Source organism: Ostrinia furnacalis, unplaced genomic scaffold, assembly GCF_004193835.3.
Source record: "Ostrinia furnacalis isolate ACB-3 unplaced genomic scaffold, ASM419383v2 OfSCF0092, whole genome shotgun sequence".
NCBI classification, from domain to species: domain Eukaryota; kingdom Metazoa; phylum Arthropoda; class Insecta; order Lepidoptera; family Crambidae; genus Ostrinia; species Ostrinia furnacalis.
The window spans coordinates 433,056-452,650 of NW_021130331.1; the positions used below are offsets into that span (position 1 = coordinate 433,056).

Genomic DNA, 19,595 nt, shown 5'->3' on the forward strand with positions numbered 1-19,595 from the left:
AAAGGCAGTAAATAAAAACACATCGTGTACCTACACCACACAACAGTTACCTTAATACAGCATTATGCATTATCCTGTAGAGACGGTCAGTTATTTACGATAGTGCTAAAGCAAATACAATACAAAGACGTACACTCATGCCGGGATATCTTCGCATCAATCAGTCCATCTATTACCATATAGAGAAACTGCGTTCTTCGGCCATAGAGCAAATAGGGGTAGACGAGTCAGTTTATGCCAAAATTATTTCTGAAACGGACACATGAACTATGTTGTACTTGTCAATGACAATTTTAGATTTACACCGAAAGCATTTGCACACTTTTGTACCTAGAGTTTATGTATTGTAAATATTTGGTCTAGAATGCATTTCTGCACAGTGGTGCACGTTTTTAGGAGGACTTAGGTAATTGTAATGACATTTTTTGTGTGCGGTCTTGCGGTCCAAATTGACGACTAACTTCCTGACGTTTAATTTAAAATAGCCCGAGAGGCAGCAGTCAAATATTAACTAGATCGAAAAAGAGATGTTTAAGGCTTCGTCTATTTAACATTAAACTGATGAAATGTTGTCTCGTCTACCCCTTTTACTCTATGACTAGTCAAGCTGAAGCGTGTGCGCAGGCGACGAGCGACTAGTGACGCGAGACGTGGCGATATCTCGCGATTTATCGCAGGAAATTTATTTGCAATTATAATAACATCACTCTCCCAGTGGAAAACGTCTCATTTGCTCAACATACTCTATCCGATTCATTTGAAACTTGTAACGCGAATCAATATTTATAACGGAAAAGTTACTTACGTATTTTTACGGGCGTTTTGAATCATAAAATTAAGAAACTTGAAATTGAAGAAACATATTTTTTGTTTCAGGCAAAGGGCGTGTCCACTGCTGGATAAAGGCTTACTTCCACATCCAGGTAATAAGATCAAAATATCTAGTAACTTATTTATTTATAATTTAAGTATTTATTCATTCACTCTGCAGTCCACTCGTGTGTTGGATATAATATAGGAAAACCATCGCCAACCGTAGTGAGAACTTCACACCTTATTGACGGCGCATAAATATTAATTCCGTTGCGCAGGCGCATCCATTTGCATCCGCTTGATCTGCGCAAAAGCTAAACAATGCCCAAGGCTCTGCGTTTAACTATTTTATTGTTCACCATTGAACTTAGAGCATAGAACTTCATGCGGTATTAAATCTTTATAACAAAGGAAGAAAGAAGAGTCTAAATTGTTTGAATTGCCTTTTACAAACATTATTCATTAAAATAATAAATAATTAACAATAATTTCAGCATTTTGATGTAAAAGAGTTGGACTCTTTTGCATTGGATGTCCCAGGATCAATGGCATTTTTTTTGTCTATGATCATTAACACCATAAACACCAATACTGTACTTTTAATTTTTCTTCTCAGGTTATGTCTTTAAGTTCCTAAATAAACTTATTCTCACCTGCGTAAGACACAAACGCGAGAATGAATCTGCCTTTATAGTCTGTGGTATGTCTAGAGGCATTGTCAGGGTCGTAAAAAGCGGTTAATAAATATTCACCACAGCATCCGAGTGCCATACCGCGCGTGATCAGTGAAAAAGCTTAATAGCCGGAAATCAGCATAATTTTCAAGATAAGAAAAGTCGCACATTGCTTAATTTTCAAATTTTTAGCTATTTATCAAAGTGGGTGACTTGGACATTGACTTAATATAGAATTTACATAAAATGTTGTGAGAAGCACATATGTTTTTTTAGTCACATCAAAATCTACTTGGTTTATGTCCAGTCATAAAGTTCGAGCAATTTTCCACTCATCCCTGTACTGTGACAGCATCTTCAACTCTTTGCAATGTCCTTTAATTTTGCTTTAAATTTTGTTTATGCCTTACAGTTAAAAAACTAAAGGTAATTACTTACAAATCTATCTATACTTTTTTCTATGAAATTTGGCATAGAGATAGTTTGAGTCCCGGGAAAGGACATAGAATAGTTTTTATCCCTGTTTTTGAAACAGGGACGCGCGCGAAAAGGTTTTTCTGTGACAGACAAAATTCTACGCGGGCGAAGCCGCGGGCTGAAAGCTAGTGCCAAAATAAAACAAAATCTTACTCTTGACAAATTGAAGCAACATGCCCTTATAGTCAGGCTGTCCTACCAACCATTGTGCGAAGGATCCTTAAAAGGGTGGACAAAGGAGCTAAGTGAGTTCTTAGCCGGCACCGAGCAATTTGTTATAAATAATTCCTACAAAAAGCGGTTGCGCGGCCGCAGCGCGGCGGCAATTATAAATCAATACAGTATATTTAGCGCAACGAGTACGATGGGCTATTATTTTCTTGCTTTTCTTGGTTACGTTTTAAAGTATGTACAGTAACGTTGGAAAGCTATAATTAATCTTTGTCAACTATTATGCAGTCGGACAATAAAGGAAAATCTAAAAAAATATGAAAAACTGATGCAATTTGAATCATTCATCATCAGGTCACTTAGTCTCCACTGCAGGAGCACGGCCGTCTAATTTACCAGAGGCAAACGCAATTTGAATACTTACTGCTATTTCAATTGGAATAGTGATACGATAGGTTATACTTACCTAAATAATTCAGTAGTTTTCATAAAACTGAATCGAATAAAGGTCAATGAACAAAAGTGGTGGATTTTTATACATTTGATTTTATCAAGTTTGTCCTAAAATTAAATTCATGTGACTGAAGAATAAAATAAATGCTTTATTCTAACTCCAACCAACTCCGGCGCATCCTGTAGACAATTAAAAATTCTCGGCCAGCCCTCCAACGTGCAAATGAAACAAAATGCCTAAACAAATTGCAGCCTGAGAGAGACTGCTTTTTGCACCAATTCGGCATACCGAAATAAAAATGCCAACTCCTTAAGGGGAGGGCAAAAACAATATCATTTCTTGAGGCGAGCTCGCTTCGCCGAACGCGCTCGTGAGCGATTTCAATAAGGACTGTGCGAACACGCGATCGCGGGTGGGTTCTGCAGTATTTTAAAATTATTATTTTTTTGTTTTTTTAGAGTTTTAAATAAGTTATAGAAAGTTTTAGACGTCTTTGCAAGAAGGAAAATTCTTGTAAGCATTAGTACTCGTACTTCATTGTCTAGAAAGTTATTTAGGTATTTTAGGTACCCATATTTTTTTACGAAATAGGTACGATTATTTCTAACAACATTTTTGTTTTGACGTAGCCGCGTAGTACGTACTATAACAATATTTTAACCAACATTTTGGAATTTCTATTTTAGTTACATTTAAAATGCTGATAATAAAAAATTTTATGATGGTAAACTAGTAATGACGAAAGCTCTAATTAAGCTCATTGCATTGCTAAACATGCTAAAAATAATAAAGTTATTTTTAGCATAAAATGAAAAAGACAAAATTATGAAGAAAATACTGTACATGTTTTCAGCGGTACCCTAAAAATTTAATGCAAAATGCATCTGGGATGCCGAGTCGGTATTCGTTGAAGGCATGAGCGATGGCTTCTGCCCATAAAATTTGCTATTAACCGTTTTAGGAAAGTGATTTATCATACAAAAAGTCGTCCAAGTATTTATATGCTGTCATCCAATTCATTATATGTTTGTGTAATACCAATCATAATGCGTGTATTCCGTGAGAAGTGGGCGTTTAAGTGTGACAACATTGACAAATTGAAGGGAGAATAAAAATGGTAGTAGTAATTTTATGCTGAGGGCACAACGGCTTAATGATGCGGCAAAAAGAAGTAATAAATGTCTGCTTTAATTAATTACCGAGGCACTGTTTTAAATATTAATGATCGTAATTACCTTTCAAATTGTAATTTTAAAGTAAATAGGAGTAAACCAGTTTTCAAAAATTATTTCGGGATTAAACAGACAGTCGTTAATTTAAATTTTTATGAGCTTTGTCTTGTAAAACTTGCCTACCTACTGTAGGCAAAACTATCCAAAATACCAGTGTTAACTTCATGGTTTATGCTTCCTTGCCTAATCTTTGGAAATGTAGAAGGAGTAACAAACTCACAGTATTAAATTGGGTATATTTTCATTTTGGCTTTTAAACTAATGACATACCTACTAGTTCAGGGACTATAAACTTACATCGTAACAAATATTTCTATTAATCAATGTTTCGTTTAATCCCGGAATTCCTAATAACTCGGAGTGCCATTTTATGAGCTTATGCTTCTCTTGATGTTTACTGCCAATTTCGTCGGAAAGTAGTTTGATGGAAATACATTTCTTTATTAGATACAATTTAATTACCTACAAGACAATTTCCTAAGAAATGGTATTTGAGAAATGCCGATAGTCGTAAGTATCAAATGACAGAACAAACTTTACAATCGAAAATGTTGCTATTTAATTATTTACAAGAAAGTTAAATCCAATGCATAATAATTTAACATGTAATTAATATTATTAGTATAATTCTTATTCTTAGCGCACCCACTTTCAGTTCCTATTTCACCCCTTGAAGTTTTCATTTTACTGAAATTCATCAAAATTCGATATGCGGTATAGGTTGACAGTTTACACCTACAGAACAAGCAAACCCAATAAAAAAGTTAGGTACTGTCGGATAAACCACTATCAAAACAGTCATCATCCCATCATATCATGATGTCACTATTAAAACTGAGCGGGCGCCTGTTTTCTTAAGTTTTTAGCTTAATTTGCTGTATGTACTTGATCAGGGCGCCAATCTATGTAGGTACTTATGATAAAGTTAATTACTCGTTTACTTAATATCGTTTGCTAATTTAACACCTTCGCCTTCGTCTTAACAGCCCAATCCGGGTCGCCATAGTCTCGGAATGGGGCCAGCCTACCGCACCAGTGACCCATAAACGGCGCGCCCTTTAGGCACTCCCGTCCTTGCCCCGGCACAGGAAGACATTTTCGTTCTTAGAAGTTGTTACGTAACTGAGTGATGTTGCCAAAAAGATTATTTTTTGTTCTCGGAATCTTTACTAGCCATAATGATGAGCCTATTGTTACAAATTACTTTAATTTATCCATTATTTTGATCCTCAAAAGATCATCTCTCCCTGGTTTTTTTTATCCACAATGAGGAAACTCCTGCATCTCACCTTTCAGAGTGAAACTTCCACAAGTTCAATTCGCCAGTTTTATTATAATGTTGTACGTTGCCACTATGTTAGACATATAATACACAGAATAAGAACAAGAAAATTGTAAAGTGATAAAGCAGCAGCTTATTTCTTTCAATTTCATTGTCTGTTACTATGAGCGTAGCTTAGTTTGGGAATAGATGGCGCAGTGTTAAATATCCAAGAATATTACCTTAGTCTGAAGTCTTATTCCCACCCTGTATCCAAATGAATCCAATCTAAACACGCTAATATACAACACCTAATCTATTCCATTCCAGACAATGGCCCCATCATCAACCCGACCCCATGTTGACATTTGCAGCAATGGGGCCGGCCCAAGGCTGGCTTATTGGGTCACCCGGTCGCTTTTACGATTTCGCAAAGATATGTCTATCTTTATTCCTTTCCATGTGGTCATCAGGGATACGCCAGTACATATATGAGTAGTATGTGCAATGCAATTTTTACAGTTTTAAAGATTTTTAACGAAAGTTCTACCGTCATTACCAGGGTTATCCAGGTTTTAAGAAGAAGAATAAGTGACCTTAAAGATTTTTCCTGCATTTATTTGGAACAAAGGCAGTTCTAACGTTTAACCCATGTTCTGGAGAGCTGAATTTATTGCTCGCTTTGAAAGAGGATCGGAGAAGTTTAGAAATGCACAAGAAGTATTGTGGTTATGAAACTAGGTACGACAGACAAGGAAAAAGTCATATTTTCCATAGAGTTGTAATTTAACTCCGTCCCGTAAGGTTAGAGGATTTAATGTAACTCCCATGTTCAACCCTAAGATTCCAGCCTAAAACTCAACCTAGAGACATTCAGAAATCTATTTCTAGGAAAGACACTGAATAAGGACTAAATAAATAATTTCTTAATAAGGATTAAATAAATAAGTAATAGCAGGAAGGCGCTGGACGCAGGCCGCCACCAAACAATCAACATGGAAAGCATTGGGGGAGGGAGGCCTATGTTCAGCATTGGATGTCCTATGGCTGAAATGATGATGATGAAATAATTTCTTGGGTAAATAGGTAATGCTATTTACTCACCACAATAGGCCCGTTACGACCGGTGCTGGCGAGGGTGGCGCCGAACCACTGGTTGGACTTCTGGTCGATCTGGTGGTTGTGGGTGTCCACGTTGTTCGCTGCAACAAGAGAAAAACCACGTTAAAAATGGTAGCAGTAAATACAACGGTTAAAACTTTTTTATCGCAATGTAGAGCGCAATAGGCTAGTATCCTAAAAAAATTTTTTAATCCATCAATTTTCATATCAAAAAATATTGGACACGTAATATTTTTAACTGTCCATCATACAAATAATTACAAAGATGTGGTGTGTTGCAGTTCGGCGCGACGTCACAAAGTGCTGCACTTTTAAGCACTCATTGACGTCACAGGCCTATTCTTTTGAACTTTGGCGCGCTTTATCTTCTTAAATTTCCATTAGTTTGAAAAAGTGAAACATACGTGTCGAGAATTTCTTGGTAACTTAACTGACGGACTAATTAAAACTCTTACATTAACCCAGGGAACATCCCTATTAACTTCTTTCAGAGTTAACACATTTTCTGGTTTCAATTAGAAGACCACACAACGTCAAAATATCAAAGCTCTCTGACAGGACAACAGGGCCGAGGTATCATCAGATTGTTTCGATTCTTTTTGCACAACATAAACTTCAGCTCCAAATGTCAGGACTGTAAATTATGGATGAGAGGTGAACTTAAAGATGAATAATAAAGTCATACAATCGATATCTCGAAACGTAAAAGTGCATCGCTATTTAATGAAATCGTTACGAATTATGATGCAACGGATTAATTTGAAGAATCAATAACCGATCGATACTTTCCCGTTGGTGATGCAAGTGAGCAATTGAATCGTAATGACGTCAAGTACAATGGAGAGAAACCGCGGCTATATCTTAATCCTGGGCAGGCATTTATCACGGGCAGATTGAATTCGAAGCGGCAAATGTGATGGATGAGAGTTCCCGGCGCGAGAGTGCGCGTTTCCATTGAAAGACGAAGATGATAATGTTTTTGAGATGGACATGGTCAGTAATCAAGTAGTCACGTGTTAAAGTGTAGAGTGATGAAAGTGACAAGTTAAGATAGACATATGTGTGTCAGTAGACATTACGTAGTCTGGACACCTGTTTCTTTAATTAATTTCAAAGTCTAACAATGTTTTGATACAAAACAATTACCTATATCCTTAGTGCACTACGAAAAGTAGGGAAAACTTGTTAAACCAAAGCTGCATACATCTGTCAAAGTTTCTTTGCTACACATTACACTAGTAGGTATAGTTATTTATTAGTTAAAAATTTTTGCACAATTTTTTGTACATTATATAATTTTATATAATTTATATTACACAATTTTGTTTCGGAATATGACCTATGACAACTACATAATACTACGTTGTTAACCTTAATGTGCAATCGTCAGAACAATGGAAACGTAGTCACCACCTTTGAAATATGACCTGAACCGTCAACCTTTAACTCCACAGTCGAATTAATTTCCGTCATAATGAATATCGAGGGAAAGCGCTTAATTGCGGGATGCGCCGTAATGAGGGGTTGCGTTGCGCGCGCGCATCCGCGGGTTAATGTTAACCTTTTGAAGACTACGGCCTGAGGCCTGACAAATATCAGGCTTCATTGTGGGATTGTTGTGAAAATTGACACAACAATCTTGACCTCGATTACCTGGTAGTCTTATTCTGTGTTTTTGCATTGCAATAGCCTGTCTGTGCATTATTGTTAACTGGTGTGATTGGTTAAGTTAATAAAATTGACTAGGTTAATAATGTAACTAGCAAGTTTAAAATGTTACAAGCGTGACTTGACCCATCATGAGCATAGCAGTAGGTACGTATATATTTACTCGTAGAAAAGAATACAAAGCTCAGCCTCAGCTACGAAATAACTACCTAATACGAAAAAGTTGACAACCTTGAGTTATGCGAGTTATTGCATACAATGATCTGCGGTCTCTGCGGTGCAGTAAAGCAGTCCCTTACCAAGAAAAGATATTGTTTGACAAAATCTTTTCTTCGAAATTGTTACGAATATTTTGACAAGTGCCCGCGACTAGACTAGTGTACAGTGTGATATAAAATCGCTACAAATTGTCCACTCCTTCACCAGCAGTTAGCACTTAGCAGTATAATCAGTACTGTCAGGCAGTCGTGTAGAGCAAGCTTGTAGCCGCGCCCGCCCCGCCCCGCCCCGTCGGCCTAATCGCAGGTCACCCTTTCAGTCTGATTGAGTACAGTCGGGAAGAATAGGGTTTCGAAAATTTAACGAGAATATTGACTTTGGCTTTCTATTTTCAACCGACTTCAAAAAAGGAGGAGGTTCTCAATTCGACCCGTATGTTTTAATTATTACAGTCGGGAAGAAAGGGGAATACGGAAAGTTATAACTCAACCAAAGACTCAAGTATTATGTTTTTTATTATTAAAACATTGACAAATTGGGTAAGATTCCAAACAAATCTTGTCGGGATACAGTTTATACTTAAAATATTTAAAACCCTTTCATACCTAAACCACTGAACACATTAAAATGTGTAGGTGTAGAGATAGTAATGAGATTCAAGAGAAAAACACAATAGAGTTTTAGGAGGGCAACAGGCACGCGGTAGATTTTCTATGATAGACCAAAATACGCGAGTGTAACCACAGGCAAAAGCTATTCATTATTATAAATTACTAACACTTTAGTCAGCAACTGTACCCAGAGTGACACGTCACTCTCATTAGCTGCGATCGCGGTACGTTTTGTTTTGCCCCCGCGCACGTCTAATGGCCGCTCTGGGCCACAAATGTACACTAAACACATCAGACTATACATTTTAGTGGCATAATAGCCCCTATTACCAGCAGCTTAAGATGCCACAGTGTTAGCTAGATGTGCTGTCGTTTGTACGTGCCGCGGGCAGCGTTCAGTTGGACACTTAACACAATGGATGGATTAGGACAGATAAGCTTCTTTAAAAGCTTCTCGTGTTAATTGGGGTGTACCAGTAAATTGAGCTGTATATTTTGTCAGTACTTACGCTTAAATTACTGAAATTACTGAACCGATTTTGATAAAATTAGTTTGGGAAAAACATAGTTTTTATTCCGGTTTTGGAAAGGAAAACATGAGTGCGATTAACTCTTTTTGTTACAGGCCGAATTTGAAGAGGACAAAACCGCGGGGCAAAAGCTAGTATTTTATAATGATTATAAACTATTCATTTAGCAGTTTTCAACCGACTTCAAAAAAGGAGGAGGTTTTTTTTTTTTTCTATGTTTGTTACGCGATAACTCCGCCAATTATGAACCGATTTGAACAAATCTTATTTCAGCGTATAGGTAATACTTCAAGGGTGGTCCCATTTAAATTTAATAATAAAAAAACAACCCCCAAGGGTGGAAAATTGGGGATGAACTTTTTTATACGCAATATCTCCGCCGATTATAAACCAATTTGAACGATTATTTTTTGTTGAATAGGTATTATTAAAAGAGTCGTTTCATGTGAATTTGAAGAAAATATTTCACCCCAAAGGGTAGAAAATTGGGGATGAACTTTTTTATACGCAATATCTCCCGCCGATTATGAACCAATTTTTTTTGTCTCAGTGTACTGCCTACCTTCAGTGGTAACATCAAGGTAATAATTAGTTAACTAAAAAGCAAGAAATAAGTGAAATTTTATAAAAAAAAAATAAAACCGACTCCAAAAAACCTACACTAAAACGTAGGAAAATAATTACTAATTACCTACTTATTTATTAGGACGAATTATTAATATTTATGTAGGTATACCATGATTGATACTTTTGGAGTCGGTGCAGGCAAACTTTACATGTTTCATAATCTTGGCACCGACTCCAGAAGTATCAATCATGGTATACCTACATAAATATTAATAATTCGTCCTAATAAATAAGTAGGTAATTAGTAATTATTTTTCTACATTTTAGTGTCGGTTTTTTGGAGTTGGTTTTATTTTTTTTACATTAAATTTGCAGCAGGTGATTAAATTTTATTTTATGATAAGTATCCATCATGACAGAGTAGGGTCTGACTTTCACATACATGTGTGACATTAGTGGTATGACTGTGTCTATTGGAATTCCAGTGCCTTTCTTTATGACTCATGTGAATTGAACTGGTTATTGCATAATTATGATTATAAATGGAACATATTTATTCATTGGGTATAATTTCACCTCTTAATTGAAATCACCCAAATAAAGGCACTAAATAATACAATAAATTTTAATAACAAGCCACATTTATTGAGTTCTTGAAGTTAAGACTTGTAGTTTAAGAAGCTTGGCTTTACATGAGATATTTTACCTTTTAGATAAAGTAAGCTATATCGTCTTGGCAACAAAAAAGGTTGTAGGGCAAAAAAAGAATGAGACTACATTGTACCTATAGCCTCCTTATGAGCATTTGACGATTTGTAAGTAGGTACTAATTTAATTAGCCTACGCAAATAAAGATAATTTTGATCTTGATTGTAATTTTGAACACATTAAATTGTTTTTTGTGCGATTTTTATGACTCTACATTGGAAGAATTAGATATTTTTAGTATTGGTCAATATTCAAAATAACCGAAGACCTTCTTGTAAACTGAATAACTAAGAATATAGTAATTTACTGACCACTGAACCAAGCAAGTACTGATGATTACAATTTCTGAAGTTGGAAACCTTGAAATCAACAACAACAATGAATCCCTTTAACTTAACCGTTGTAATGTCCGTTTGTTTGTAAAAAATCTGACCTTTTCTCCAGACAAAAATTTAACAATCTCTGCCGATTTGCTGTCCCTTTGTTATTTATCGAATTTATTGTTAACACCTTCACCGCCGAAGGAAAGTTTAAAGGAAGCGCAGGCGCAGATGCGCTGACCTTTATAACTTAACATGCTCATTTATCTCTGAGGCTTTACACGGAAAGACTCTTTCAGTAATATGTGCTTTTACAGAGTAATGTTACTGTGATTTGTAGTATAAATCAGAATAAAATGCTACAGATTATCTGTGTAGTAGCATTTTATTTTGGTTTATGCTTACTACAAATATACAAACGTAATACTACATATTATGTACCTAATCAATAAGGAAAATCACATTTGGGAATTCAATTCATAAATTAAAAATTATACCGTTACTTATTATTATTCTGTGATAAATACTCTGCATGCTTTGAATGGCTGCATACTTTAAAGGACTTAAAGGATACCACATCTGTCGTAGTAAAAGACTTTCTTATTAGTTTTTAGCTTATACACACCCAATCGACACAGCAATCTTTAAATAAACATCCAGTAAAATGTAAAGGCCTCACGCAGCCAAGAAAAACGGTATACGATAAAATTAAAGATGAAACAGCCAAAACTGGAGGCCGTTGTGTGTTTTTCTCGCTAAACCCGCCAAAAAACACTTACGCGTGATTTTTATCGGCGATGATACCTTATACGTCAGGGTACAGTCGCGCGCTGAATTCAAATGAGCCGAAAATGTAAGTTTCAATAAGATAAAAAAGTTGTTTTTATTGAAATTAAATTTAAGAAATGCATTTCTTAGTAAGTATTTTTATCGGTGTGTTAAATGTGTAGTTATTGATATTGTAGAATTTTTAAATTAAACTAAAACTGTACTTTATTCTGTAATTTTGCTGTTTCGCTCTTTTATTTCTAAAATATTCATAGCTATTGGAAAAGTAATAAAAGATATAAAGCTTTTAATGTCATGCTTTTCGATATTCTTTTGTTCGTTCTAATCTAACGTGTCTTGTTTTCTTAACGTTGACACAAATAATAACAAGCTTTATCAATTTTGAATACAAGCAAAAGATACGGAACCTTAATAAATAAAAAAACCTACATTGGAGGAGGCGTCGTCCCCAGCCCGACGATAAATACACGACATAACAATTTAAACAAAGCGTTTATTATCGAATCACCAACATAACGGACGGACGATCAATAATTTGTCTGTTGCATTAAGACGTTATGTTTTGACAGGGCCATCTCGAGTTATGGTGGTATAATGAAACGGTATGACAGAAACGACCTCTAATGTATGCCATATTTGGCCGCCATTTTCGGTGGCCGGTACCACGAGACTCAGGTGCGCGATAATCGCTGTCAAATTTCACCCTTCTTGCTTTGAAACCTCGACAGATTGACATCGATGGTCGCTCGCACGTTCGCGATCGTGATACGATTTACATAATAACCGCTTTATCAGATATCACGAAATTGATGGTTAACGAGAAAATCGATTACTCGCTGGGTGTTATCTTTTTTAGGCTCAAGATTGATGTCTTAATAATTAAGTTTTCACTTCCAGCTTTTAAGGGAAGATGTTTGCGTTGCCTGATCGGTATCAAGACCATATCTGGCGACTTGATAATGTACCATTAATGGTACAAGATTTTTAATGGAGTATCAAGCACGGATATTGTTTTCTTATCAGAGATCTGGAGATAACTATCGATATTTTTAACGTTACATTTCAGCGGGTCCCATATTGAGAGAAAGTTTGAAAGTAATGAGCAATGTCCAAGCTTATAAGTTGTAAATTAAAATCACAGGAAACTTGCTTATCTAAGTAATAAATCATGTAATCATTTTGCACTTCAGTGTACAGTTGTGTACGAAAACTGAAAAACTTTTTTCTTTATTAAATAAATACACATAATGAGTGTAAAGAGAAAATAAATTGTACCTATTCTACGCACCTACATACTAGAATTTAAAAAATATCTTAATAATAAATCCCCTTATTAAGGTCAGTAGAATTAGATTTTAAATCGGAAATAATTCCTACAAAAGATTTTATTGCTTTAATGGCTTCATTGGTTGCCCATTAAGACTCTCCTAGGTTTTCGACTTCGACGGATTGGTGGGGCCCGAAAGGGGCGCTTTTTCGGTTTTCCGGTTATACCGCGTAAAGGACTTACCCTATCAAAAAGTGGTCTTGACGGTTGAAGGGTATTTAATCCTGCATTAAATAAGACCAAATTTATATGATTTGGACAAACCATTCTCGTGCAAAATGTTCGGCAAAGTAGAAAATACCAGTTTCTTCAGCAGATCAAATTGACTCAATATTTATGATTCTATAACTTTTATTCGTTTATGTATGTCTATTAATCATTAAAGTACGTAATAAGAGCGTCTTTAATGTACAAAGATTAAAAAAGGAGCGGCGCCCTAAACACAAGACAAGCCTTTTCCTAGAGCCATTACAAAAAACATCTATCATCGACGACTGACTATAATAAATATCTGTGTGTTGCCGACCGTAAAGGAGAGCTTTATTCAGTCCAGTGAGCGAGCGATTATCGCGCGGGTAGTTGAATAAAACATCAGAGGGCATTACAATCCATCTGCGGGACGTTACAAATGAATTCTGCGTTTGTGAACCTGCGCACGAGTACAGCGCCACACCCTTTGCGGATGAAAATGGAACTAACGCTGACCAATCGCTATCATCAAAGGATATTATTAAATGGATATTGAATAGAGGGTTAATACCAAGTTAAGCACATTCGATAGAGCTTATCAATCAATCATTGTATACGAAAAATATCCTTTTGCGTGAACCGAATACCTCCGCGGCAATAGTTAGAGGGTAGAAATCCCTCCTGAGTTAACACTTTGGTGGACAGTACAATTTAAGAGTTACTTCCCAAATGACACTACTTTTTCTCATAGATTGCCTTTGGGAGCAGTTTCAACGTTATACTAATAAAATCTATGACGTCTGTAGGCGTTCTGTTATATCATCATTTACTACCTGAACGCTCGTGGACGTTACTGTCCATCAATGTGTTAATTTGTCATTTTGATGAAAAATCACTTTTAGAATACAGCAAGCCCACCACACAGCTTATGGAAAAGAAGGCAGCCTATTTAAAAGCAAATTAATGGAAGTCCCACAAATCCTTATTACGTGCTTCCTCAACAAAATTTTCCAAAACACTCGTCACGAAAATCTAAAAAAAGATTAATTAAACTCGTCACCCTCCATTTAAGTCCGTGGGGTGTGCTATCCGGTCCCAATGTGGCCGAAAATAAATCAGAAACATTAGACAAATTAAGGCTTCCGAAGGGGCATAATTATAATTAACAAAAGCCCTTCCAAAAGTGATTTGAGGGAATGACCACTAATACTGGAATACCAGCGAGACGTTAGTTAATGATGATAGAAAGTTAGAATCAAGAGTTTACCTACCCTTCTCTGGTTTTCTAAGTTCTTTTAGGGATTTTTTGGATTTTGGGATCAAATCTTCCAACCGCCTATTTTATCACAGAATCGATCTAGATATCATATCAGAATCGTCTATAGTTTTAACGAGGTGTTGTTGCTTAATCAACTGCATGTATTTCTTCTTGGGTGCCAAGTATAGTCGGGAATCTGAAGTTTTGTTTCAGGATACATACATTACAGCCTGCTGAAAATTTTGTGTTGATAATTTTGGATGATACTGAGCTATCGCACATAGCATAGCTATTATCCTGTCTTATTATAAAGCCTATTATCGGCGAAATATCAAAACTATAGTGATTAATACCGATTAATTGGGCAGATTAATTACTTATACCAGCTGCTCTACAATAAGGGGTGATATCTGATTTTTGATAAATTACTTGTAGGTTTGGACAAACATTATTTTACAATAACGTGCTATAAATCTTACCGCCCAGGTGTTCGTAGCAAATGTCCTAGTTTGATCATTAGTACAGGCAATAAATAATTTTAGAACAGCCTAGACTTGATGTGGTAGCCTAGGACAAACTTTCAAATTACACAAAAGTGTAGTAGTCGTATATAATGAGGTAAGTTCTTTGAATTTTTAATTTCATATTTACAAACTCAATAAAAACTTTTAATGAGTCTTTATACCTACATTCGGTTAATTATTTTTATTATTAGGACCAGTCTCGAATTTTACAGTTTTTTTTGTTGAATTAAAACTCCGGAAATGAAAATAAAACCGTTCTCTACCTTAATAATCTTAGGTCATTATTCAATTGTATCATACTTTGAGATATTTTATACTAATCGCAGTCTTAAATCATGAAAAATGCCTGTATACAGTTATAACGGGAAAATTCCTACTGCGCCAAACATTCTTCGCCATAGACAAATAGGGAACCACTACATCTTGTCAATGGACGCTGTTTGCTCAATTAATCATCAAACAAAAAATATGTTACTGACTACATCAATATTGAATTATCTGTTTGCGCGCGCGCACTCGACCGCTCGTCAAATTGTGCGGAAACTGGTACTCAGATGCTATTATGAAGCTGTGCACGTGACAGTTTGAGCGATAGTCGCCGTCAAACGTTCAAAACTCTACAATAATAAAGACGAATTTGGTCTACTCTTGCTGCGATAACGATAACGTGAAAAAATCGGCGTATCATGGTAAAGGTGCGGGAGTGTTTCAAGTGGACACAAACTACACGGTTCGGCAGAATTCTGTTGTACGATGATTATAGTAAGTAGGGGATTGCTTAATTAAACTTTGAGTTGTAGGTAACTGGATATTTTTACCAATAACCATACTACCGGTCAATTGTTTGCTTAGCTTTAGTTTATATTTAATCATGGATGATACTTGTTTGCTCTGTTATTATTATTTGCTTTTATTCAATCATCTCGGATTGATCAGAGAAGGCCAATCTTTGAATTTTTCATTCTCTACCTTTTATTTGGTTATTTTTGATGATTTAATATCATCGGCCCACGACCTGGTTGCTTATACCCTTTCCTGGCCCTTGACCTTCAAAACATATCAATGTAAGCCCACAAAGTGATCTACTAGAGTCGATCGATCAGTCAATAACACAGGGGCACGGGACAATTAACAGCAAGTGGCGCAATTCACTCAATTTGGACGGACCCAATTGTCCTGATTGATGTTCCTCGGTGAAATTGGTTCAATCATTGTATGAAGATCAAATTCAATCGACTACCAAAATTAAGTTCTGGACATTTGTAAATTAAGGTTATAACAATATAAAAAATTGGGAAGAATTGATTACGGTTATGAACATAACCTTCATCATCATCATCATCATTTCAGCCATAGGGCGTCCACTGCTGAACATAGGCCTTTCCCAATGATTTCCATAATGACCGGTTGGTAGCGGCCTGCATACAGTGCCTTTCTGCTACATTTATTTATTTAAATTAGGGAAACAATCAATTTTGATATACAGACAAATAATCACACAAAAAATAGGACAGAAATCAGCAAAGTTTCCTTTATGAGGTTGTCAGAACAACCCTTAGTGGTTCTCAATCCCATGGCTGGGCACAATCCTGCTAAACCTATAGAATCGCCGTTAACTATAAAGATCTTATTATTTACTTGCTAATAAAGTCCCACATGACTTCTTGCACTTTCCTGCAATATAAATTCACAACGCATTTAGGATTAACGCTAAAATTAAGGGGAATGGTAGAGTTTAGGACAAACTGTCAGATTGATAGAAACAAAACAGCTTACCCAGAGTTAAGTAAATCCTAAGCTGTGCTAAATAGGCTACTTTATAAGCTATAGGTTCTATAAGTCGAATCTAATTTAATATCTTAAGTCCACATAACTTATGATACCATAGAATGCAAACTCTCAATTATTTTAGTATAAACGTATAAACTTTGCGCTCACAGTTATAAGGCGTGGCATGCTAATAGCTAATCGCAGGATAGAAAGCAATAAGACCTAGCCAACTATGTAATTACCTTATTTAGTATGTAATAGCTGCATTTAGTGCCTTATTTAGCCGGCAATCAAGTCGGATAAAGATATAATAACATATAATTGAATTAAAAGAGCTTAGAAATCATCTTATCTCATACTAGGTTAAGAATGATTTAAGTGGCAATAAGTCCAATCAATATTTTGCAAAGATTGATTTACTAAGTCCATTTCGATAGCAATTTAATTCCCATTGAGGTCGTAAGCGGGAATGTAATTGGAAAATGCTAGTTTGCACAAAGATTCCGAATTTAGTACGATAACCGTACATAAGTGTCTATGTGCAAGTACATAACAGTTAACATCGACTTAAAATCATTGCTTAAGCGTTTCATCGATACGTTTGATATGTAAAGAAAATAGCTTGAAAAACTGTTTTTTTTTATTATCATAGTGTCATGAGGTCTTGTCAACCCAAACATTTTCAGGCACTGACCAAAAATTTTAGAGCAGTGTAATTATTTCCAGGACTTCAGGTTGCTCAATCATGATTTAGCATGATTATTATTATTTAATTCAAATGTACCTACTTAGGCTGAGTTGCACCACCTAACTATGACTATTACGATAACCGGTGGTTTTTGTTTGCAGTTTGACAGATTTTTGACGTTCGTCAAAGTTAAAGTAAGGTGGTGCTACCCAGCCTTACTCTTCCTGACTAACGACCACCCAGGTCACAGTTCTCATGCACTGCTGCAACTCTTTTTGTGCTAAAGCCTTGATTTATTTGTAGCACATTTGAAACACATGCGAACACGCATGTGGGGTCGGCGAACCGGCGCATGCGCTGATAAATGGCGCTTCTTGAGAGCATCCCGGCGATACCATCTAGGCTAGAGTCACCATGACTCTAGCTCCTTAGAATACACAAGAAGAATTAAAGAAGTCTTTTATAAAGCGTCATAGTATAGCGGCTTTTAGGTTTTTGTTCATCATGCTTTTACACCACTAAAGATTCATAATAACAACCTAACAATGTTTATTACGCGCTGGACGCAGGCCGCTACCAATATAAATAAATGTTGACAAAATTGACTAGGGTAGATTAAGAGTATAAAATGTTTCAGGCGATACTAACGGGTATAGACAAAATATAAAATAAACTTATTATTAACTTTTTCGCCTAAACGGTAGCTACCGGTATCCGATACGGTGATGTGATGACCCCCATCAAATGTAAGTCGACACTTCACTGGTGCAGCATTGTGGAAGTAATTTATCTGATTTGAAACACTGTGGCATCTATATTGTTGGAATAGAAGCTATTTTGAAACAACCATATTATAATCTGATAAACTGTGCTGCAAAAATAAAAAATTGGGCGATGTAATTTTGCAATAGTTACTAAACTATCGCAAAATGCAAGATGCTTATGGAAATGTTGTTGATGCAGTTATGCAACAAAAATTTATCCTTAGTACGTAACAATAAATATTATATCGTATGTAAATATTCCTTTAAACTCCAAACATCTGGCCGCACTACACCCTCGATTGATTCATACGTCGTCAGCACTCGCACTAATGCAGTGCGAAGCATCACGACTAATGCACCACTCGATACCGCATCGATTCTCGACACATTCCATCGTTAAATCGATACCGATACGTCAGTGAGAGTGACGTGGATGAGATGCGTAGGTTTATCTTGACATATATAACTATAAGTTTATAACGCCTTGCTAGTTCATTTCGTTTCAAGGCAATGTAACTAACTTCATGTTATTGTTGTTGACTTCTAAATACATAATTTAATAGACGGAATGATATTAAAGGAAAATACACAATAATTTGGTAAATATTAAATTAGATAGGTATAGATACTAGTAATACCACAAATTGCCAATTAAGTCCCATGTTGTATTGTTTTAATTAATTAGAGCGATAAACTCTACCTTATGTACTTAAAATTAACCGCAAAGTAACGTAATTATAATACCCAAACATACATATACAGAGAAACTGGCTATGTTGCCTCCAACTGCTGAAACACAACAATGCTCAACATTGTTGTTATGGGGACAGAATTAGGTAGATGGTGGAAGACTTCTTATTTAATTTATATAAACCAAGAAGGTGGCACAGTGATCACCACTGGCCTAGATGTGGTCGTAACCTAACACTGTGGGATATGGCTCGACCGTGCCCGACATAGTCTCACGTCCACTCGAATTAGATCTTTAGAATGCCTTTGATTTGAGCCACAAAATGTGCTTGGATGAACGTAGAGCAGCGTTGGTAGTAATAGGTTTTGAAAACAATGTTAAATAGATCTTCGAATGGCTGTATTTATAGCATTTAGAATCTAGAGACACGAAAAATAGAGCAGAATACAACTTTATTGCTGCAATTGTGGTTAAAATATATAGTTTAGGTTCTAAAGCATACAATATTAATGAAAGAGATGTGCACGCATATTAACTGAATTAAAATCGATAGTTACCTTATGAAATTAAACTTGTTGAAACTNTTGCAACTCTTTTTGTGCTAAGTCTTGATTTATTTGTAGCACATTTGAAACACATGCGAACACGCATGTGGGGTCGGCGAACCGGCGCATGCGCTGATAAATGGCGCTTCTTGAGAGTATCCCGGCGATACCATCGACTAGGCTAAAGTCACCATGACTCTTGCTCCTTAGAATACACAAGAGA

The 19,595-nt window shown here is 35.9% G+C and overlaps 1 protein-coding gene across 2 annotated transcripts in view; it reads right to left on the reverse strand.

The window, feature by feature from the left end:
• if (integrin subunit alpha inflated) overlaps window positions 1-19,595 on the reverse strand; it is a 142,137-nt gene that overhangs the window by 59,598 nt on the left and 62,944 nt on the right. For both annotated transcript variants that reach the window (XM_028302901.1, XM_028302894.1), the window contains exon 3: window positions 6,187-6,284. In XM_028302901.1, coding sequence (XP_028158702.1) covers window positions 6,187-6,284 — 98 coding nt within the window. The remainder of the gene's footprint in view (window positions 1-6,186; window positions 6,285-19,595) is intronic.